This window comes from Vanessa tameamea, chromosome 20 (assembly GCF_037043105.1).
Source record: "Vanessa tameamea isolate UH-Manoa-2023 chromosome 20, ilVanTame1 primary haplotype, whole genome shotgun sequence".
In the NCBI taxonomy this organism is placed as follows: Eukaryota; Metazoa; Arthropoda; class Insecta; order Lepidoptera; family Nymphalidae; genus Vanessa; species Vanessa tameamea.
The window spans coordinates 8,924,750-8,950,750 of NC_087328.1; the positions used below are offsets into that span (position 1 = coordinate 8,924,750).

General features: G+C 29.8%; 1 protein-coding gene across 5 annotated transcripts; it reads right to left on the reverse strand.

Moving 5' to 3' along the window:
* Nucleotides 1-1,023: 1,023 nt before the first annotated feature.
* Nucleotides 1,024-26,001, reverse strand: LOC113401652 (protein tipE). Of its 5 annotated transcripts, none has more exons than XM_064218056.1 (4): nucleotides 25,915-26,001; nucleotides 3,879-4,924; nucleotides 3,158-3,203; nucleotides 1,024-2,799 (listed from the first exon to the last, which is right to left on the reverse strand). In XM_064218056.1, the coding sequence occupies exons 2-3, from the start codon at nucleotides 4,841-4,843 to the stop codon at nucleotides 3,176-3,178; spliced, it is 993 nt and encodes a 330-aa protein (XP_064074126.1). In that variant the 5' UTR covers nucleotides 4,844-4,924; nucleotides 25,915-26,001; the 3' UTR covers nucleotides 1,024-2,799; nucleotides 3,158-3,175. The 5 variants fall into 5 exon arrangements, with proteins under 5 accessions (XP_064074126.1, XP_026497430.1, XP_064074125.1 ...); XM_026641645.2 differs by having other exon boundaries at nucleotides 25,830-25,995; XM_064218055.1 differs by having other exon boundaries at nucleotides 3,879-4,989; nucleotides 25,830-25,995.

The following is a 26,001-nucleotide window of genomic DNA, read 5'->3' on the forward strand; positions in this document are numbered from 1 at the left end:
TTTTATTTATAATATTACTTAATAAAATATGAAAGCATTTCTGTAAAATGAAATGTCATGATTAATTTAATATTACAATCGAAATAATTATTAATAAATGATAAAATTTTAAAATAATTTGACTCAATTACAGAATGATATTCATAAATTGCTTTTCGATTTCTTATACTATTTATTTTAAGCATTATCGACTTCATTTTAAGCCAAATTTCGAACAAAAATATATCAAAGAAAACTTACAATTTATAACTACTGTTATGAATGGCATTTTGAAAACTCATAAAACGCAATAAATATTTTCCGAAACCAATAATATGTAATCAATGATATTTTATTAAATTAATATTTAATGATTGTAAACCTTATTCGTAACGGTAATTTTTTGTTTTACAAATATAATAAAATATTGCACATCGAGAATTTGAATATATTATATAAAATAATTTTACAGCAAAGCAATTTAATTAATTATATCAATCTCTTATATATTTTTTTTTATTTCTACACAATGGGACTTGTAACGTTTAAATGATTGTTAGCTAGATGACAAATATGTCCTTATATTATATTTAGCTACATTCGTGTGCGTGGGAATTTTTGCATTATCTAACTAACATTTTTTTAATTTTCCACAGTCTAAGCGATTTTTATTTATCCTTACATAATAATTACTCTTATAAATATACGAACTTTTGTGATTTTTTTTTTTAATTAAACAATAATATATATATTATATATCAAAAATGAATAAAATTATTCAAACAATATATAATATTTGTTACGTATACTTAAATTACATTAAAGAAGTATAAGTTATTTCTTAAAATTAAACTTATTTATAAAGTAGGAATATCAATAAGAAATTTCATTTAAAATGAACAAATTATTTAAAAGCATAGTAGCAAAGCTTAAACGTGAAAGAAAAAAAATTGACTAATATTTTTCGCAACGCCCTTTTAATCTATTAAATATGCAATATTCACAAGCCTTTTTATTATATATAAATACATAATTTATATATAAATACATAATACATAATTTTTTTTTTACAGAAATATTTATTCCGAAGCGTTCGATTACAACCATAAAAGCGTTCTTAAGCACTCGGATATCTCAAACTATACCGTCGTATAAAATACGAACATATAAACTGAGTTATCATTTTTATTATATATTTTAATGTTATACAGGCTCCTTATGAGTTACTAACAAAATACGTTCGCGCAAGCCGTTCTGAAAACGCTTGTGCTACAGAAGGCGTCAGCAAACGTCAGGCGGTTCCGACATCGATTTCAAACGGTCGAACCTTTACATTTATACTTGAACAAATCATAAGGAAAAGTAATAAATAGTTACCGAGGTCGATTTGAAAACCGATAAAAATTCCTATTTTGGTCTTTAGCAAAAGGTGACGGTTCGAATGACTATGGACTTCGTGTATCGATGAATTTTTAAAAAGTTCAGGCTTGGGACGGAAGAATCGATACTGTCTACAGTACGGCAGGGACGATAATTGGTTGAACGTAATTGTCACGATCCACAATTAAAATACGCTTTGTCCTAACTTTATTTAATAAAATTACACAATATAAATTCAAAAATCAATTCAAAAAAAGAACGATTATCTTATTCTATTTTGTTTGTGAACATTTAATTGAAATTTACATGTTGAAAGAAATAATTATTCAACATAAAAATGAAAATAATATATTTATTATTTTTTCATAATTTTTTATCGTAAATAGTAGTTACCGTTATTGTATCTTTTCTAATTGTAACGTGTGTTTCACATGGTATTTATTTTTATTTTCATTCTAGAACAAGTTTCATTTTGAAATCAAGCTGTTTTTAAATCAAATAATTCCGTAGCGAATATATTTTGGCGTTACTCGTGTAAAATATTTTAAATAATGTAAATAATTCTTCAATGTCTAGACGGTCAATATCTACGCATGTTTAATTTCATTCTAACAATTTCAAATTAATATTAAATCTTTTTTTATTTATAAACAATTTCGTGTTATAAAATTTACATAGCTTGCGTTATGGCGATTTAATTTTTAATAAATAATTGTAAATATATTATATGTATTAAGACGCGTGCATTTTGACACATCAGCCTGCGAGCGTAGTAGACTTATGTTTGTTAGGAGATAAAATTCTTTTTTTAAATATCTAATTATAATATAATTAGATTTTCGTGACAACACTTGTATTAAAAAATTTCAAATACATATTTTTGAGCAATGCTTTATAAATGGGATTATATATTTTATATTATTTAATTCAATAACGCGAATATTTTCGTATTCACCGAATGCATTCCAATATCTCAATAATAAGAGTGGACGAATTTCATTTAGAATTTTTAAAGTATTTTATGACATTTATATTCTTACAAATTATTAATTTAATAGGAGATTTTTTTATATTTACATTATTCCAACAATCAGTAGAAATAACAGTTAATTATAAAAGAAGGTCTAAGCGTTAAAGAACATAATACAAGTTGAAAAATTATAAGGCCCTTAAATAGCTTTGAAACATTAAAAGCAATGTATTAAATATTCAACATTTAAATATATGTTGTCACGAAAAACATTTTTATGTCATTGAACTTCACAACGCTTTATAAAAATCTTCTTCGACCAATTCGTGGTCAAGTGTCCTATGATCACGATCATGTTATGATGCGCTACGGTGACCACGATTCGAGCGATATTAAAAATGTTCATTGGTATCATTCAAGTCAATTCGTGATGCACTCTGTAGCCAAATCCTCTTCAGGAGCCCTGTCATCTGAAAAGTGAATTAAGTAAACATTAAAACGGTGTTTTATTACTATTTTAACTTACGATATGTGTGAATATAATATATTATCCATATTAAAAATAAAAAAGCATTCCAAGTGCACTAAGATCCAAGAAATAATGTTTAGGAAATTGTTAAATAACTAAAGCATGCCTCTATATTTATAAACTGTATTGTTAAAAGTGTTCTAAATAGTACTATTTATAAAGCTACGTGCAGATGTGCCTAGCGCAAGTAATTACGAATGATTTAATATTTTTTTTCCGTCGTGTGTAAACTGTATACTTCGTGCGCTTTGCAATTATGATAATTATACTTATAGCCGTAAAGCCTCGTTCACACATACCTCAGTGTGAGTTTTTCATTAGGCGTTCACGAAGGACGACTTGGTCCTGTCGAGTTGGAAAATCTTATTTTATTCAAACAAAATGTTCTTAAGATATAATAGGTACGCTCAATTTATTATCTATTCAAAAATATTTTTAAAATCTTGTAACACAGACCAGGACTTTGACGAAATATTATTTTTATTTCGAATAAAGAACTCATTATTTAAATTCTGATTAGTAAATTTAAAAAGAAAAAAAAACTGTTAAACAATTTTGCCGTTACCAAATAGTTTTAATAAAAATTTAATTTGTTAGTCGCCTGGATAATATGGAACACGTTCTATATTGTTTTAAAAAGTTTAAACATTCTAGCAGATTACAAGTTTCCTATTGAGTTAAACATTTATAAGTACATCAAACAAAACATGCCACTAAATTATACTAATTTAAAAACATTTTATTATCTAACTATGAAAACACACATCTACAGAATATATAGCTAATCATTTTGTAGTAATATTATCGCTTAGTAGAATTTAATTTAATTTTAAATTATTGAATTAATAATAGTTTCGAATTATATATTTTCAATTTTATTGTTTCAATATTTCAATGATTTATATTTCAGAATATTTCATCGTTTAATTTTATTGACGATTTATTTTTTTCATTGATTCAAAACAAAACAAATACTACAAATAATGTAACTACGAAATTAAAAGTTTACTCATTCCTTACCCAGATAATGAAGCAGAATTGGAAATAGGGGGACTATTTGATTCGAAGCCTTCCTTAGACTTTTCGTTTGCGAGTTGCATCTTCAATTGATGCCCGAAGCACGCGAGATCTTCCCTAAAAGTGTCCGAGCCTGGCGTAGTCGGTTTCCCGTCGTCACCAGTCGCCATCGCCTCAGCGTCGCTCTGCAGCGGAGCCTGTTCGGACTCCTCTTCCGTATTATAGATCTTAAAATACGCAAACGTCAAATATATCACTGAAATTATGAACGATGGGATCGGTATCGCCATCGCGTATACTAAGTTCAGTGTGTTCTGCCACATATCCAGCTCCGTAATGACTAAGCCGGGGTCTACACGGCTGTAATAGCATGAGTAATTGGTGCCGAGCGGCTTGTACTTTCCGTAGAAAATGGTGCAATTAAGTATCGGCGGGTAACCACACCCTTTGACGTTTGGGAATAATCTAGCACCAGTAAAATACCACTCAGAGTCATTTCCCTGTAAGCCCGTAGGTATCGCGTCCGGTATTTCCTGGTTTTCCATATCCATATCTGGTGATTCAAGGGGGGATTCGTAGTTGTCGTAATCGTAGTCCTTTCTCAACGATCGTTCGGCTCTAATGAGTGTTTCGTATTCGGTGGCGGTTATGTTAGGGGGATAGCCTAACTTGTAGTTGACTCTGATCTGGGTGCATTCGTATAAATCTTTCGTACAGCCTTCTCTACACGAGGCCCAGGAACAGTTACTGGCGCCGATTAAATGTTTCACTTGGGCGGTGACACATAGCGCTGCTACTGGATCGAATTGCATGAATATTGTCGTGAATGCTGGCTCTATGACGAACGGAACTAAGAAGAGAAAAGCGAAGAGGCTGAAGGTGGCGAGGAGGACGAAGGTCGCTGTCGTGTAAAAGAGCACTTTCTCGAGAAATGTGGGGGGAATCGGCAGTTTTTCTTCGTCGGCCATGTTGGCGTGAACTCGCTATAAGCGACCATAGCGCTTGTTTCAGCTCGGCTGGGTCATTTCAAGCTGTGGCAGTCCTTTGCACTATTAGTATATCCAATATTATATTTTTTTATTATTAAGCGCTGATTAATTACATTTTCATCTGTCTTTACGTGATTCGTAAAGGCTGGTTTTATTTTATCATTCACGCAATTTATTTTGTTCCTGAATTAAAATTGACTATATTTAAAATAAATTATATAATAGAAATGTAAATTAAGTATTGTTATTTACTGGACTAGTTTCATTGACCGCTTTGTGTCATAAATGTCTAAAGTATCCAAACGCGTCGTTCGCATTCTATTGCAGAAGTAACTCTGTTTGTATATCCCTTTCTCTTTCACAGCCAAGTCACTGAACCGAATTTGATGAAAAATCGTATTAAGCAAGCTTAAAACCTACGCAAGGACAATTTTATTCGTAACACCTGACAACAAACCCCTATAACGCAAGCAAAGTGTTGGCTCCAACTTGTCTACATTACATAAAACTAAAATAAATATATCGAAACACCATCGGCATATTCTTGAATGGTGTTATACACCACTACAGGTGTTTACATTATACATATAGTAAGGAACCTTAAAATTTCACGGTGACATGTACTCCCTTAACGTCTCCATATAAATTTTAATATGCTAAAACTCGCACATGCTTGCTGTCCCAGAAACGCCTTTAGTCATAATAACAAATTTTCACTTAGATAATGTGTCTGGTGTACTCCCTCAAATTGATAAAAGAAGTAGGTACATAATTTTATATTATATATATAGTATAGAAAGTCTGTAATGACGTTAACGAGGTAATTATTGCTCGGTCTATTTAATAAAAAAAATATATCCCTACAAGATGTTCGAGTTACACGATACTTAATGCAATTATCCCTTCAAATTGCTTTGAAGGATATAATTTAGTGAAAGCCTTCGTTTTATCTGATTTTTTTATATTAAAAAAATCTCACTATAATTTGAAATAGCATACTTTTATGATAAAGATAGATATATGTCATAAAATTAAGCTCATATTTACTTTTATATCAAAATATTTTTTTTAGAAAAGTGATACAATTATTGTTTGTTATAATTAAATTAACATGTTATTAGTATAGCCATTTAATTTTAGTTAATTAATTATTAGGATTTAATTTAATTGGTGATAAAACTGTTGCGTTTCTTATCGCGAGATCTGCGTGGAATCTACATACGAAACTGTGGATTTATTCTTATAAATTCACGAAGCAAAATTGCACAGAACCTATTCGTATAAAAAATATTTTGAATTTGATTTTAGGAGTCTCTTTACGGATTATATTCAAAATCAAAAGAAAGTGCAAATAAATTAATAAACATTCGATTGAAAAACTATATTAGTTGACTGTATAACGATAGTAGTAAATAATATCTTAGCCATTTCCAAATAGAAAATTAAAAAACAAAAATTGTTAAAAAACATTTTTGATTTTATGATAAATTATTTAGTCATTTATATTAACAGCACTATACCATAAAATCACTAGCACAAAGAGCGCAGATACAAGATTTGAAATACTTATTTTTTTAAATCCAATTAATGAAATAAAAAAAAATTAAAATATATCATGCTAAGGCCTTTGAAAATAAATTATTGAACAGAAATCAATGTCCAGATAATTGCAATAATTAATTCTATATTTGAATTCTTATCTATATAATACTGTCTCCGTTATTATAATTTTTCAAAATGAAATCTAAAATGGAGCAATTCTGACGCAACGCATTTGAAACCGTAATTCTTACTACATAAGCGACGCCGGGCTGTCTGCCCGTGGAATTCAGACGATTAGTATCGATTCACTTGATTTAGCAACTTTCATGAAGCGCCTGTCATGTGTTGAAATGTTAAAGCTACGGTCAAAATAAATGTAGTTTTTATTTTGTACTGAATTATAAATCTCGTAAATATCATTTATTTTATATAATGTTCATAAAATATTGAAAATATTTTTCAAATTTAACTTTTGAATTAATATGATACAATAATTTATACGATTTGATAAATTACAATTAAACATAATTTTAAAGATATTTTTTATAAATATATTGTTGATGTTTTTGTTACTGGTTTATAATTTAAAAATTAAATAAAAAAAAGACATTTTTTAAAATGGGTTTTCATTCAATATTATGATTTTTCTATATGAAACACTATTATGAATAACACAAAATGGACTTTATAAATATTTCAAATCTATATCTATATCACACTCCAACAAGAACTAAGTCGCATTAGTGATCCTTCGTTGTGTTTGAAAAATAGTGTAAGATGTGTAAGATGTGTAAGAAACACAAATATGTAAATGTTTTGAATTATTTTTGCAATTTGAATTTTATTTGAATATTTTAAGTTAAATTATTTAATATCATTATTTTTCAAACACAACGAATGATCACTAATGCGACTTAGTTCTTGTTGGAGTGTGATATAGATATAGATTTGAAATATCAGTAAATGTTTGAATTATTTCCATCTTGAATTTAAAATTCGAATTCATTCCAAAAATAAAATGTTCATATTGAAATATTTGTAACGAATATGCTTTTATTTTTATTTCAACTAAGTATTCAACTTCTAGGCGATTAAGGCCAACACAATGGGTTAGCATGGATGAATGATTGTATGTTTTATTTAATTTGATTATTATTTTTAATATATTATTAATAATTAACATGACGAATTGTCTTTTATTATTCAGATTTCTTTCAGAATTAATGAAATGTAATAAAAACAATTTTAACGACACATAAAAAGTATCATTAGGCAGTTTTATGAATAAAATAATAATTTTCCTTTCACACTCGTGTGAGGTGTATTCAATGCGATGTCTTCGTTAACATTCAGAGACATTAATAACTATCTTGAGTACTAGATTAATGTGAAAAAATGTTGGCTTTTGAATAACATTACTTATGGATAAGTTATATATATTTATTAACTTATTAAATAAATTTTATTTGTATTAAAAAATAGTTAGGCCCTATACACGAAGCAATATATCACGGATTTTGATAAGAGAACAGGAAATTTCAATTGATATAACAATATTAGTATATTTTTTTAATAAAATATATTTATTACATTATGAATACCTTGATAAATAAAAAATATTTATACAGTAAATAATATGTACAGTACTCGTGTTCGAATGAAGAAAAAACATCGTCAGGAAACCTATAAAATCCTGTATCCTATAAAATAATGCCATATCTATATTCAACCAGCATTTGAGCATCGTGGTTAAATAAATTCCAAATATTGCAATACAATTATACGGAATGTTAATTTAATTTTGTAACCAAATTTAACTTTATTTTTTCGTGGCATAACTTTATGTAGTAAATTTATATACATGTGATTATGAAATACGCAAACTATAATATATTTTATTCGAATCAACTATATAAAAAATCGTTTCTTATTAATCCAATTTCAGTAAGAGGACTACAGCCACATGCAAGTTTTATAATTCATAAAAGTATACAAATGATCCAATACAGTAAACCAAATCAAAAAAATAAATTATTATAATCTTCAGGATATATGCTAGTTAGATACTGTTTTGAAAACGCGATATAATTAATTTGATACGATAGATAAAACGTAGTCTGAGAGGAATGTGTGGTGTTACGCGAATGGATAGAGTAAGGAATGAGTACATAAGAGGAAGTTTGAAAGTGGCACCGGTAACCGAGAAGCTATGTGGAAGCCGGCTGTCTTGGTATGGGCATGTTATGCGGAGGAATGAGGACCATGTTGTGAGAAAGGTTTTGAAAATGGATGTGGATGGATATAGAGGTAGGGGAAGACCCAAGAAACGATGGATGGATTGTGTGAAAGACGATATGGTTAGAAAGAATGTTACTAGTGAGATGACGTCCGACAGAGAAGTATGGAAGAAGAAGACGTGCTGCGCCGACCCCAAGTAAAATTGGGATAAGGGCAGGAGGATGAGGATGATGAGAAAAAATGTGTCTGTTTCGTAGTAACGTGACAAATACTGTCATCCCAGATTTTAGCCAATAGCAAAGTTCATCATACGAGTATTTGTGTTAAGTTATGTAACAAATGACTTGACAAGCTTGATTATCCATTGCATTCATGCGTATAATAAAGATAAATTAAGAAAAAAATAAAGTAAAATAACTACCTTTAATAATATACAGTGAATTTGTAAAAGCCTCGCAACAAAGTTACTGAAAAATGTAATTTATTTGAACCATGTTTCATTTCCCGTTTCTCGAGTGTATGCTGATGTTATTCCTTTGTACGGTACGCACAAAAGTTTATCAGAAAGAGTCTTATACCTATAGTTGGATATCAAGATAGATGTCCTGACTATTGAGATTATTTGTACATTATTTAAATGAATTGCAAGGTCAAGGATTTAAATATATTTTTAGCTTTTATTAAATAGGCTATGATAAAATTATATATGGTATCCTTGTAAAATCTATTTTTCGGATGGAGGAACCAGAATTACAAGGACATCAAGGTTATGAAAGATAAATATCAAGGCTATCGAGATATCGGTATGTTGGTAGACTCTTGCTTGAACACAGAGAGACTGACTGGACCAAACACACGCTAAAAATACCCAAACAAAATGTCTTTAATTTTTTTTTATGATTAAAATATTGTTACCTTTGTCATTAATAGGAATTTATTTATCGTTTCAAATTTTAAAATAAATGTTTAAAAATTATTCTCCTCTTGTATCAAAAAGTAGAGTCAATTAACATATATACGGTAACAACCCCAAAGATAACTTTTGCTACTATTTACCAAATTAACTTTAACACAATTTATGTTCCTAAAGATGTGAATGTTCTAAAGACACACAAAACAATTCACACTATTGTAAGGAACAAATATAAACTTAATACATCTATGGTTAGAGGAGGAGGGCTGGTTCATATTTGCTCAGAGGATCGGAATTGCGATTCAACGAGGAAATGCTGCAAGCATTCTTGTCACCGTTCCACGCGGTCATGATTTGTACAGTAACTATTTTATTTTTGTCGTATATATAAAGCTTCCTTGTTAATTCAGATATATATTATACTAGTTTTCGCCCACAGCTTCGATCGCGTTAGTGGTTGGTTGTCACGTATTATTCAAACAATATCTTTATAAATTTATATATATATATATATATATATATATATATATATATATAGTGAAAGAGTAACGAACATCCATACATACAAAATCTCTCCTATATAATATTAGTATGGATTAAATTAAACCACATCAAAATAAACTAAAATTGACTATGAAATCCCACGCCGCAGTAACCGTGTCGTTCTGTAAAACATATATATATTAAAATTACATATATATTTATATTTACATTAATATTTAATATATTACGTAATATATGTTTATATACGAACTCTTAACAATGTTCTAAGTGTCCACTTCAATGGTAATCTTAAGTGGCGTTCAAAAAATTGAAGTGTTTGACACTTCTTTGGACAAATTTATAATCGCTTGTATTTTTTTAGTCATTTCGTTGCTGTTGAATTTCACTTTTGTTTACTTTAATTTCTTAAGCTATTCGCGCAATTTATAGCCCTAAATGTAACAATTGATTCTCAATAGCCGAGATGGCCCATTGGTTAGAACGCGTGCATCTTAACCGATGATTTCGGGTTCAAACCCAGGCAGGCACCACTGAATTTTCATGTGCTTAATTTGTGTTTATAATTCTATAAATAAAATAGAAGGAAAACATCGCGAGGAAACCTGCATGTGTCTAATTTCAATGAAATTGTGCCACATGTGTATTTCACCAACCCGCATTGGAGCAACGTGGTGGAATATGCTCCAAACCTTCTCCACAAAGGGAGGCCTCCTGCCTTAGCCCAGCAGTTAAAAAAGTAAAAAAAAAATGTAATGATTCTCAATATATATTTGGTAATGTGATTAATGTTTACAATTTTCAATAGAAGGAACATATATAAACTTGTTAAATCAATTACCGAAATATAGTGACAACTTATGGCACAGTGTATGTCTTTGTTTACAGTGTCCCAGGAAACATAAAAAAAATATATAGTAAAATTATTCAAACAATTTGCACGTCTGTGTGCTTGAATCTAATCACTATGTAGATCACTAACCTTACCTGAGATAGCTTTAGCCACGCGAAATTTATAATATAAAAAGAGTTCTTATATTTGATAGTAGAGCTATTTGCAAGTCCGTCTGGGTACATACCAGCCCCTCATTAGATATTGTACCGCCAAACAGCAATGTTTAGTATTGTTGTGTTCCGGTTTGGTTGAGCGAACCAGTGTAACAGGGACATAACATATCTTCTCCAAGGGTTGGTAGCATATTAGAGTGATGCAAGGAAAGGGCACAATTTCCTACAGCACCCCTGTCTACCACTGGTACCAATGGTGACCACTTCCCATCACATGGTCCATTTGCCCGACCATAAAAACAGTACCTGTACTTGCTAGAATTCAAGCTAAATATCTTTATTCCCTGGCTTTCCTCATAAATAGGTAAAGACCGAAATTCAATTCTATTTATTATCTTGGAGCTCGACTTTCCCCATGGGATGTCACCGTTCCCGAATATCACATGTCGTTAAAATTATTTGCAGGAGATTCTTTCTATTGACACAAGCTTTTATTTAGTACAAGAGTCAACAGCGCAATGGTTTACGGGCTGCCTAGCGATGTTAAAAGTCGCAGGATCGATCCTGACTCCTTGGGCTATTGTCGTCCCCACTCCTAACACAAGCGATAAGCTTAAAAGGAGGGGTATATAGGAATATTAGTAATTCCTTAAATAATTTGCGGCATTGCTAGTATTCTATTACAAAAGAAAATTGATATGTTTGTTCTTTTTCATTCGATCAAATCTTACAAGAATTACAACAATTTACACTTGTCCTACGGAGTTGTAATGTTACATTTTAGTGATGACGTTAGTTATCCAACGAATGGATTTTTATTGTAAACATGACTTAGTTCTCAACCCATGAATCATTTACTATGTTTACAATTCGTTGTGGTAATGTTATTTATTGCGTTCATGTTGTGACTGACACATGAACACAATAATCCAAAAAAATAACAAAACAATTAATTAAAATTAAATGAGATAATAACCAATTAAATGTCGATATCGACAAATATTTATATCAAAATTACTAAAATATAGACAAACATTAAGTTGATATTTAATTATTAAATATGTATGTCAAAAGTTAAACCTTTTTAATTTAAGAATATTTTAAAAATAGAACAAAAATCAATACAAAATAAAATCAACAAATTACAAAAAAACATAAGATACATATAAATATTAAATTAAATATTTTATTTAAATAATCAAAATATATTTTTTTATTTTACCAATTAATTAAATAGAAATAGTATTAAATTAAATTATTATTAAGCATGTACTTAATAAGGCAATGATTTGTTTTTTACAACTGTTAACACTAAAAAATACGAAGTCGGTTTCATCGCAATATCTATACAACAACATTTTGTATATTCACAACAATAATTTTCAAAGAATCAAACGACCGGTAAAGTTAAACTTATAAGACCAAGTTTTGGATTCCGCAAAGCCAATCCTTTCTGGTGCAGAATATTCTTTTGTGTAATAAAATTCCGCAGATATTTTCAACTATAACTACATTATATAAAACTAAGTCGCTTCCCGCCGTCTGCACGCTTTGATGTTTTAAACTACGCAGTGGAATTTAATGCGGTTTTCTTATCTAATCAATGAACAAAGTGATTCGAGAGTAAGGTTCATGCGTATAATACATGCATATTATACTTGAGAAAATACGAGAATTTAAATTTCTTTCTAGCCGGAAAAACCAACTTCGTTTATTTTTCGTTTGATCGTCAATCTAAAAGTGTGATACAGGGTTATTGGTAATTCGTATTCTCGTTAGGAGGTGATAGGGGTGATTATTTGCAATAATTTTAACCCCCATATGCATGATGCTAAAGTGAACCATTTTTAAGTTATCACGTTTTTTAGATTTTTTCAAAATAAGTCAACAATTGCTTTAAGTGGAAACTTGATTGATTTATGTTTTATGTTATTTTTGTTTTATATTACAGTGTTTTTAAAATTGTTTGTTTCCCAAATAAATAAATAATAAATAAAAAAAAAACAATGCAACTTCAAAAATTTATTTTAAAAAAGTATCGATTAAAATCTATTTTTTTCTTCTGATTTATAAAAACGAATAAACACTGGTTATTTGTCAATATTAAAACAATAATTATCGGTCCAAATTTAAAAATGCGAGACGGAAAAAGAATTTTTTTAAAAATTTTTTTTCCACACAAATGCCTTAAAAACAAAAAAAAAATCGTTATGAAACTTGTTGAAAATTTGAATTCAAAATCGATTCATGTAGAGATTATTAAATGATGTCCTCTATCTAAATTATCAGGAATTTTCAGGAAGACGTAAGTACCTACAATACAATAAAGTATTGTATTTTATTACTACGAGCTGAGCTGACTGACGGTGTCCTGTCTCAGCTATAAATATTCAATTCGATTTGGAAAATATACTTAAAAAATATATATTCCAAAAACATATGCTAATACGGCATAATTGTTAAGTTTTCTAATAATTTTCAATATTCTTTGCATCTCTCTCAATTTTTTTTTCCGTACTCAAGATATTCAAAGGCAAATAGTGTATGTGCAAAATTTAATACTGTGTAAAGCTTCTAAGAATTATAAGCTTATAAGAAGACTTGCAATTTTTCTGTGACGTCTGATTGGTATTTCCATTTCAAGCGAGCTCGACACTAAGAAATCTAATCAAACTTTTACATGCATAAATTCTACCGTTCTAGTTTATTCAAGAGTTCTTTAAATAAACCCTTGCAGGCCTGATAAAAGCCCCACCTCATGGTAAATGGTCACCGCCCAAGGACATCGGTGTAGTAAGAAATATGAACCATTCCTTAAAGCGCCAATCTTGAGAACTAATACATATGTTATGTCCCTCGCCTTGTACACTGGGTCACTCACTCTTCAAATTGGTACACAAGAATATTAAGTATTACAGTTTGGCGATAGAATAATTGACGAGTGGGTGGTACCTACTCCGACAGGCTTACACAAACTACAAATAATAATAAACTACAAATTGACATAATATTTCTTATTGAGATAGAAACAGTGACAATAATTATTATAAAAAAAAAACAGATTAAAAATAAACATAGGTACATAATATAATTCATAAAATGTTGCCGATTTTCTTCCGATCTCATCTAGAAAATCTGAATTCAATTAAAAATCAATGAATTAATTTATTAAAAAGGAATAAAATAAAAAACATGGAACATTTTTAATTTTATTATTGATAAATTGAAATTATTACGAAACAATTCTTTATTCATTTTTCATTATCAAATAGGTTTCCAATTCATCGTCTTTGAACTTGTTAAGTCAATTGTTTTATTTAATCACACAATAAGCTGTTAAAATGATCATACTATTATCTCAAATTCCCAATAAAATGAATATAGAATTAATTGAAATATAATTGTTTTGTATAAAATTTCTTTAACAATATTATTGTGAAATTTCAAACTGCTTTTCAATCCATATACGAATTAATTAAATAATGAAACCGAAAATTTTAAAATAATCACACTAAAGAAAATATATAATATTTTGTATTTTTATTTAATAATTATTAGTACCTTGCATTATTGGAAACTAAAGGTTTATAATATAATTACTAAAATAATTTTATTATATAAATATTCGATTGATTAAATCTTCATAAAGTAAATTACAATAAGTTCATCGACGTCGATATTAAATAAAATAATTTTAAAATAAAAATACGAATAAATATCGATTCATTTCCATGGAATACTGTTTAATGTTCTGCTTAATACGGATTGATAAATGTTAAAATAATGTTTCTAGACGTTTAATCAATACGAGAGCTATTTTTACCGTCGCTGCAGTTACATTATGAACTGACTTGAATTTAATACGATAAATAGAAACGCCCTTATAGCTTGGAAGCTTTCGTCTTCGTAAGGTATTTTGTTGAGATATTTTTGGACTAATGCAGTAATTAACGTAAATATTCCTTTGTGATTTCTTTCAACACACGAGTTGAAATAAAAATATAGTGGAACCTCTTTATTATAAATGCGAAAGTAACTCTGTCAGTTTGTCTTTCTGTATGTTAATCTGAAACACTGGACAGAATTTGATGAAATTTGTTATGAAGCACACTTGAACCTTTTTTTCTCGCAGGACAAATACGCTACGCGTCTTCCCCATAAGGGGGGGGGGGGACTTATGAAATCGTTTTTATTTTATCTAAACAAACATTGATATCCAAATACACTTAATACATTTTAGTAATATAGTGTAATCATATCAAATTCCTTATTCAACATAGAAACATAACACTTACTTATTGATTGTCGAATTAAATACCACCACCCTATACAATGCAATACCTTCTTTACCATAAGGAGACACGGGGCACGATCCCAGGGCCCCATGTCAAGCCCCTGAAAGGCTTTTACTGTAAGAATGGATATGGCTCCCAAAGGGCCACACATACGACAAAAAAACTATTTAGATATATTGTACCATTTTGAAATTATACGTAGAGGGAGTCGAAAAAATAGTTCGCTTGTCACTGCCCCATATGCCGCATATTTAAGCATATTCAAAATATTCTTTACAAAATTGGTTTTCAATTTGAATAATCGAGATTGATTCCAATTTCGTTTTAATTTCTCGAACTTCAAGTTCAGCAGACCAATCTGAAACAATTTGAATGGAAGCCAAACGATTATGAAACGAACAAATAAATTTAATAAGATTTATTTAACAACAGCCACAGATTATAATATTTTTATTATTCTTGTTTTTGAAAATTGTTCTCTATGTTCGATATTTGATATTTGATTCTATTTAGTCTTAATTGATTTAGCATTAGATATGAAACGAGACAACTCTTGTATCAGAATTTAAACCATACATTATTCTGTATTATTGTGGAAAGAATGCTAAGTGAGCCAGTGTAATTACAGACGCAAACGTGTAACAGCTTATGTCGTGCAGTCTGCGCATCAGCAATAGACTTGTACGACACTCAAAACCGCTTTCATTACCGACATTAAGCCGAGTGAGGCTTACTATTTAGTTTCACATACTTCGTACCAGCTACCAATTAAAAAAAAAACCACTGAGAATATCTTAACATAAAAACCCATGAAAATAAAAGGAAGTTGAACTCATATAGTTTTACGACTTGTTTTTCTACAACAATAATAACTCGTGTTAGTTCAGAATAGCGCTTGCCTAGAATGATCTAGAATTTATTAAAATCAACATACACTTGTAAAATTGATTCAACAGCATCTTCATAGTAAAAATCATATCAGACATGATTTTATGTCTTTGTTTATGAAATGATTAATATTATTAAAAATAACGATATTTTTTATCGTTTAATGAAATGAAATAATGGAGCTATAATTATTATTCATAAATAAATTATACAATTTATATTCAATATGTTATGTATTACCGTAGATATCATAAATATTTTAAAGAAAAAATCTCGTTTTATGAGAATATATCACCTTAGCAACGCAATGGACAAATATGGAAAAAAAAATCGATTAAGAAGGAAAAAGTATATCCGATACCATATCTAAGCAATCTAAGCAACTAGTTATCAACAAACTGATAACAATACGCTGCATGATACACGGTCGGATAAATTACGCACCAAAACAAGAATAATCTATTCTGATTTTATTATTGCGAAAGTAACTCTGGAGAGTTTGCCCGACAAAACTACCGAATCGAATTTGAAAGAGCATTGGTACAAAGCTTAATCCCCAATGAAGAACTTTTTTATACCTAAAATCTAAGAAATTCGTATACTCCATTCCGAACATAACAGGAAAAAAGCAAAATAAACAACATTTGACAACAAATTGACGCGATATCATTGGTTAAGAGCTTGATTTATCCATGATATTCAATATGGATTTGCGAAAAAATGGCGTTTTGAACGTCGGCGAAACTGTTATCGGAATTTTGGAAGTAAAATTAAAGTGGAAATAACTAGTTAAGTGTAACAGTGTTGTATTATAAATAAAGATATATTAATCATAAAATCTTAGTAAGGCACAATATAGCTGAGTTATTGGCAAATCGCAAGAAATACGTAAATCTAAGGTTTCACTCGTTTGTTAGAAGTTGATCATTAGGTTTTAGGAATAAAATTGTGTCCTTGAGGTTCAAACTTCATATCAAATTTCTTAAAGTTCGATTCCTTGGCTGTGCTATAGTAGACAGACGGATTAATAAATCAACTGGAGCTTTTAATGTAAACTAGTTGTTTTCCTAGAACACTTGGTGCCAAGGTTAATGAGAGCCCTTCTTTAGGTACCACCCACTCATCAATTATTCTACCAGCAAACAGTAATCATTTATAGTGAAGTGTGAGTGAGCTAGTTAACTGTGCGTTGCCGTCTTATAATGATTAATGAAATGAAAATTTAAATTCCTAAATCATTATTTAACACTACACTGTCTTAATAATTGTCAAAATTCTACCACCGGTTCGGAAAGAATTACCTCAGATCCGAGAAGAACCAGCGATTCTATCGCGGTTTTTTTGGCAGAAAATTATGTTTACAATATCAAAAGAATCGTTAAATTTAACATAAACCTTAAGCACATAAAAATTATTTGATGGTTTGAAAACGAAATTAAAAATATTTATTGATATAAAATTAAGCACACCTGTATTAGGTAAGCTTGTGTTACTGACTAATGCGTGTGTGTGAGTATGTATACACACGAATATATATTAATTGTATAACAGCCTTACTTATAAACGTTATTTATTAGGTATTTAAATTAACTGAAATATATCTTTCTTACATTATTGATTTGTCAGTCGAAAGAAGGAGATATAATATAATACTCTTAGGTTAAGTTAATATGAAACGTGTCATCACAATGTCAATAATCTAAAACAAGCTTACATCCTTTTAAACTAAATATTGATCAATTAACAGTTGATACATTTTTAAACAATAACCGTATTTTTTTTTATCGTTCCTTTTTCAAATATGACATATATTTGTCATCTTCTAAAAATATAAAAAAAATTCAATCTCAACTACGTCGTGGATCTTATTATTTAAATGTCATACTTATTTCTTCAGCCTCAGACCTTTCAGACAGAATATCCCTATTTATTACAAGTTCTTATTAAACATACAATGTTTTATAGTTTAAGTCAAATATTGCAACTTTGACGAATCTACGAAGTTGATATTTTTCATCATAGCGCAGGATATACACTAAGAATATAAATTTTACCACGACAAAATTATATGTGTTAACTTTCATGATCGATCAAACGATGTTGAAAGTTATTAATCTCAAGCTAAAATATACAAACAGATATTATACAAGTTATCGTTCGTGACTTCAACCGCGTTTTAGGAGTTGTAGGGATAAAAAAATATCGTCTGTCTTTGTATGGAGTTCAAGCTTGACTTATAGTAAATTTCATCATAATCGGTTTAGTGGTTTGGCCGTGAAAGAGTAACAAACAGACAGGGTTACTTTCGCATTTATAATATTAGTATAGATACACAAATACCAGTAAATAAATCCTTCTTTGGGCAAGGTATCCGTTTCTATAATTAAATTCCTAGGACGTTTTTAACTTTGCCGTTTCATGAATTTAAATCATTTGTAAAAAATGCATTGGTAAAGAAGACACATTATTCAATACAATAAATAATCGATAAAAAATCGTGGAGCTAATAATTATTGACTTCCAGACAGGATAAATTACATACATATATAATTGTATTTAAGTAATATGACTTTGTATTTTTAAATGTTGAAAAAGAATAACTACCGAGTTTCTTGCCGGTTCTTCTCGGTAGAATCTGCATTCCGAACCGGTGGTAGTTTCACTTATATACCTGTACCTATTTGAAAATATATTTTTATAAAAAGTATATTTTGATTGACAGTTTCTGAGTGTTGAAGGGCACGTGCGAGGTACCCAATGTCCTTTTCTGTACCCCCGACAACGTGTATAACAAATTTCATGATGAGAGGTCAAGTAATTAAAACTTGGAAGTTTAACAAAAAGTTTTATGAACTTAATATTAGTTAAGATAACACACAACCTTCCTGAATAATAAAAAAAAATAAAGTAACAGTATGGCCTATTCCAGTAGAAGTAGGAAAAAAGATTAATAAACCTTAGATTTACGTATTTCATGCGATTTGCTAATAACTCAGCTATATTGTGCACTTCTAAGAGTTTATGATTAATATATCTTTATTTATAATACAACACTATTACACTTAACTACTTATTTCCACTTTTATTTTACTTCCAAAATTCCGATAACAGTTTCGTCGACGTTCAAAACGCCATTTTTGGCGACCTAATCGCTACATAGCGATCTCTTCCAGGCAGCCAACAAAATCCATAGCCAATATCATAGATTAACAATCAATCAACCAATGATATCGCGTCAATTTGCTGTCAAATGTTGTTTATTTGGCTTTTTCGTTGGAATAGAACATAAACGCCCCACGCCTGGGCTGAACTCTCCCTTTGAGGAGAAGATTTGGTGCTGATTCTACCACTCCAATGCGGATGGCTTGACTTGTTTTGAATCTGCAATCATCAGTCAAGGTGAACACGTTCCAACGCTGAGCCATCTCGGCTCAGTGCCAGACGCCAGCGTCAATAATTAATTATCTTTAATTTAATCTTACTCCTCGTAATACTTAATGGAGCAGGATAGCTGGCTGTATCACAAAGACGTAATGTCAAATGAATAATTGTAAAAAAAAAATATAAATGGGCAAAGGCATAACAATTTAGAGCTTTATTTTCATCTATAAACCGAATTAATTTAGTGGTATTAACGAGCTTTGGTTTCATTTATCAATAAAAATAATTGTAAATACGAGCTTAATTATATTTCAGTCGCGAAATTTAAATTATGATTATAGTCGAATTTCAACCAATGGGCGATCTTTGAGTATATATCAAATATCCCACAGCCTGCCTCAATAATTATCTATAATTTAATCAACGCGTGATACACTGCCTATGAGCCTGTCATTATACATGCTGTATCACAATGACGCAACGTAGAATAAATAACGCAATTAAAAAAAAAAGAATTTATATTAAATTGAATTATTAGAACTATGTTCAATTAAGTATATCTTATGTATGAATTAGAATATAGTTATTTGAAAATGACTCTAACATTCACAATTAGCAGAGGGCTAAGACACCAAGAATAACATTCTAGTATACTACACTGCTATATGACAATTCAATTATGACCTTTTGATTTTAATTTTGAATCTCGAAAAATGACACGTACGCAACATCTGTAAGAATCCTTTCTCAAACAAAGGACTTGTTTCCATGCTCCGTTAATCAAATCGATCGAGTAATTACTGATTAAAGATTAACTATACAAAACGATTGATATAAATATAGAAAAAAAAATAATCTTTCTATATATAAATCTCCGCTCATGACCACGAACTGTACAACTCCGTTGTATCTTTGAGTAAAATATTAAGAGTTTATGATCACGGTTGAATTCAAGTTATTAAAGTTGCTTAGATTTTAAAGCTTATCAGAGTGGCTTTACGATTACTTTGTAACACTATAAGCCGTTGTAAACGTATATATTACTCACTATTATATGCACAACGTTGTTGCGTAGGTACCACCCACTCATAATATATTCTACCGACAGCAATAATGTTATTGTTGTGTTTCAGTTTGAAAGGTGATTGACCCAGCGGTGTAAGGAATTGTTAAAACTCTTTCGAATATGAATATGTTCGGCGATGACCACTTACCGTCAGATGGCAAACAACACCTTCACCAATCACATATTTTGTGTTCACAAAATACACAACACGTCTAATTTAATGATTTTTGCTGTTGAATTCAATGTTTTTTTCCAAAATATGTGTTTGGACGGAAATTTGGTCACTACTGCCCGTAGACGTAACTTCTATTTTCAATTAACTATTTGTAATAGTTGAAATTTTCAACCGATCATAAATACTAATAAAAGTACTTATGGTTAAAATCGTCATGGCCGAAAAGTATTTTTAAATAAAATAATGCTTAGTGTTTTAGACCAATAGTCATATGGGCATTATTACGGATCGCTCATGACCGAATCTATTTAATAATATAAAAAATAACCTAAACCTAGTCTATTCGTTCCAACGAAGCCTATAAAGTTTTTACTTTTTTTAAGAGTTTAATTGAACTATTAGTGAAGATTACTTTTGCCTAAAGACTTTAAGCAAAGGAAGTTTTATATCGGATTATACAGTTTTGCGCAAAACTAAATTTAATTGATATCATTCACGCGTAAATCTGAGTGTAGTCTCTACCACCACACCTTAGAAAGTGCAAATTATGTAACTGTAATGTTATTGTAAGTGTGCAAAAGATAAATAGATTCACTCACACACGCGTATAAATACACATTACATACATGACTGTTACACACACGAGCGTTACTCAATTAACACGACAACAGGATATCCTAGTTTTGAGATAATCATTTCGTCCTTTATACGAATTGTTCGTTTTTATTAAACCGGTCGTTTGAGTTAAGTAATCTGCTTTATTACATACATCACTTGATGTTATTTCAAAATTAGGTTAAATTTACTAAAACAAGTGTTCTGAAGTTGAAGAAATCAACTCTTATACAACTTTACCATATTTGCGCCGAGACGGCCCAGTGGTTAGAACGCGTAATCTTAATCGATGATTGCGGGTTCAAACCCAGGCAAGCACAATTACAAACACAAATTAAGCAACTTTCATGTGATTCATCTCGTGCTCGGCGGTGAAGGAAAACCTACATGCGTCTAATTTCTACGAAATTCTGCCACATGTGACTCCACCAACGTTACTAACCTTTTCCTCGATAGGGAGAGGGGGCCATGTTATCGATGTTATATACAACTTTACCATATTGGGTTCAAAATTTGTAGAGGCATTTATGCCACACGTGGGGGACACACTAAATCCCGGACGCCAATTCTATTAACAAATTGTCATGATCGCAATCGAATCGAAACGTTACCGTTGATCGGTTTTTCTATTCTACCATCCAGTTGCGGTTGGGTCGACGTTGGATCGGAGTAATCGATAAAAAATCGTACAATAGCTTAAGCTGAGTTTTATTTTTGTTCGGAATAGTCGTAATTGTAATGGAATATAATCGGGAACGCGTTGTAACCGTTATGTGATGGTAGACTCGGCCCCCTGTTCTGGTAATCGCCCGTCTTTTTTTCCGTGCTACCTGAACCACGGTGAACCAAGACCGAACACATTTGTTCACTACTTCTTATAATATTTTTCATTGGAAAGTAAATTATCAATATATATTTACACGATTTACTTTAAGCAAATAGTAAATAGCGTAAATAAATAGTAAATATGACATGTATCCTTTATACAAAAATCCTCTCTGATATAAAATTAATCTATCTTTTTTTTATTATTAGCTTTACAAGATGTACTTTTAATTTAAGGTTAATTTAATTTAGCAAGTACTTACGATATACGAGTATATTCTGTATGAAGAAGAATCAGCTTTGCAGCATACGCGGTTAGACAAGTAAAACTAACTGTTTTTAATGTATGATATGCTATAGATATTGAAACTGTTTTTTTATGGCAGTCTTGCTTTGGGCTAACAGAACTAAAATATGAATGAGTTTAATATTGTATAGGTAAGGAATTGAATTGAAAAATACATACGTATATGTTACAGTAAAAGCTCGACCTAAGGTAAATTTTAAGATTTTCCAGTAAAACCTAAGATTTACCGACATGAGTTGGTAAATGTAAGTATTTATTATAATAAAATAAGGAACGAATATTTCGGACTTTTACCATTCCAAACTAACCTAACCTAACATGTAAATCCTAAGATTTTACCAAGTGAATGATGGTATAAGTTCGAATCCCAAAGCTTTATGGACATTTAATATTCATAATCGGTAAATCTTAGGTTTTACTGGAAAATCTTAAGATTGACCGTAGTTCGAGCTTCTACAGTAACATATATAAAGCTTCGATCGCTCCTATAAATGCAACGCGTCTGATGTGTTTTTTTCTACTTGCGTTAAATGTACATAAACTGTTTTTAATAGTAACATAAAATCAATTGTATAGCAACTATATTGACTATAAGGATACAATTGGTGAGCACAATGTTATGACGAGAAATACAGATTAACATAAAATCAAGAGTCCGATCTACAAAGTCATATAATTTGATAATTTGTTTCTATAGAAAAAACGTAACTAAGTACTTTTAGAATTGCCAATGAACACATTTAAATCATTTGGTACGGATACATCAATAAATAATAAATAGTATACCAATTGATAATTGAGAGACGTGATAAAAATTCTCATTGATTTCTACTTCGGTTTTCAGGTTTCAGATCACTTTCAGTAAATCAGGATTAATAAATAAAATATCTATACAACTAATTGAATCGGTGTTAAAGAGCAGAACTATTCAGAACCAGTGTTTATGTACAAGAGCTTACCTTTTCAAAAGTATATTTAGTTTTTGTCAAATCACTGGAATCACAGGCGTGATAGAAATCATTATGATTCTGATGTATGTATGTACTGCTAGTGAATACTAACATACGAAAATCTGAATTAGTTGTTTTTTGAAGTTATTTGCAAATTCAATTCAATCATTATTTATATTAAAATGCGCCTTATAGCACTGGCTCAGTCACTCAAGCCGGAACAAACATTGATATGTTCCGGTAGGTTAGCTATGTAAGCTAAACATTGCTGTATGGCGGTAAAATATATGTGGCACATGGTATAACCTACCAGACGGGTTTGCGTAAAGCCCTACCACCAAAAATATCTAAGAGTATGATATAGATTACTATATAGCAACATACAAGTATGTTATTTTAAGTACATATTACAAAGAGTTTCCAGCGATTAATTTGATATGTAAAACCCATTAAATAGAACTCATACGTATCTATAACAGACATCTAAAACTATATTTCAATCTCATTAAAAAAACATATAACTTGTTTCGTGTTCGTGAAATGAAAAGTGCATTTTATGATTATTATTTCTTATCATATAATAAGCTAGGATGAGATCCTTTTCAAACAACATAGCCGCCATTTTTGTATTCTATTTATATATTTGGAGATGTATATTTATTGTTGTTTATGTATTTCTAATTGTATATATTATCCGAAAAGACAATTCATATTACCGTAGGCGAAGTGTTGCTTTCAAATTGTCAATTATTTTTTTTAAAAAGTATGTATAATCTTCCTGGGGCACGGTATTCCTTTCTATAGTAGGATTCCACGGTTATTTTTAATTACTTTAAAAAAAACACAACTATAAATAAGGCATATTACTCAATACAAGATTATATTAAGGATAAAATAGCGTGGATTTAGTATTTGTTGATATACGTAAATATTGTACTTTACTGACATAATGTTTAATTAAACGTTGAAAAGAGTAACTACTGAGTTTCTTGCCGGTTCTCCCCGGTAGAATCTACTTTCAGAATCGGTGGTAACTTTACTTTACTTTAGTGCTTTTATGAGCCTACTTGAATAAAGAATACTTTGATTTTGATTGACTATGAAATGACACGTGAAGAAAACTTTAACTATAAAGGCTCGATAAGAAATGATAAAAAACTGTGGAGTCGCTATTCGTTGATTTCCAATAATCGAAAAATCAAAAATTAATATAACAATTATATTATATTTAATAATATATGTAATGAGTTTCTTGTCATTACATACCGATGAAATATTTTTCAATATAAAATTTCGATTAAAAAGGTCTCAATAGAACCTACTTAAATAAAGTATATTTAGATTTCATTGATTATATCTGAGTTATCTTAATGTATTATATTTCAAAAACAGCTTGACAGATATGATTTTCTTTGTGTATTTATTTCATATTATTATATAAAGCTTGCTATTATGTATTAATATGTACATATAATAATTACTGTTGATAATTAATATAACCGTTAATCTATATCTATGTATGACATTCTGTTTTTAGTTGGCGTTTCTATTATAAAAAAAAGAAAACCACAAGTAGACAATCGGCCTGTTCGAAAAAAAAAAAGGTAAAGTTTTCAAAACTCTTAATGTCAGTATAATTCATGATAAATGAATTTAAATAGATAACTAAACGAAAAATATACAAATCGATTGAAAATGAAAATCAAATCAATAAAAGCTCAATCTTTAAATCCATTAAACGGTATTCGAATTCATTACATAAACATCATATTCATATATCAAATTAAAACTATTAAATTTATATTGAAAACTATTTTACAGTGTAAGATATTATCACAAACACACAAAGGGTGCGATTGTAGGGAATCTAGACTTTTTTCTGCTTATATATCTATTACATAACCTAACCTCACTGTCGAGACCTATTGACGTCACGAATAAAAATCCTTATACACTATCCTTTAATAAATCGTGTTAAATTAATCCTCGAAATAAATTTGGTAAAGGGTTTCGCAATATGACACGTAACACTAAAGTCATATATTTAATGGCATACCTTCCGGCATATGACAATACTTATCAAAACTAAAACAATGAATCGTTCACGCGATTCGACATAATGCAGTCATCGCTGAATGGAATACATTCGATTTTTAAAAAACGCATTTTATTCTAAAATACAAAACATATTCTCATTTCAAGTGACATATGATGTTTAGCAATGGAACGTAAAAATACTATGTGTAAAAATAGCATTGTACCAAAACCAGCCTTTACAAGATCCACGAAATGAGACGGATGCACGCTGAAAGGAAATAAGGTTTTCTATGAACACTAAAATATAACACTAGAGCATTGTGTTCTTTGGGAAGCGTATAAATAGTTTTTTTAGACGTCAGTTTCAAAGGGACGTCAACGCGAACCCGCGGCTCG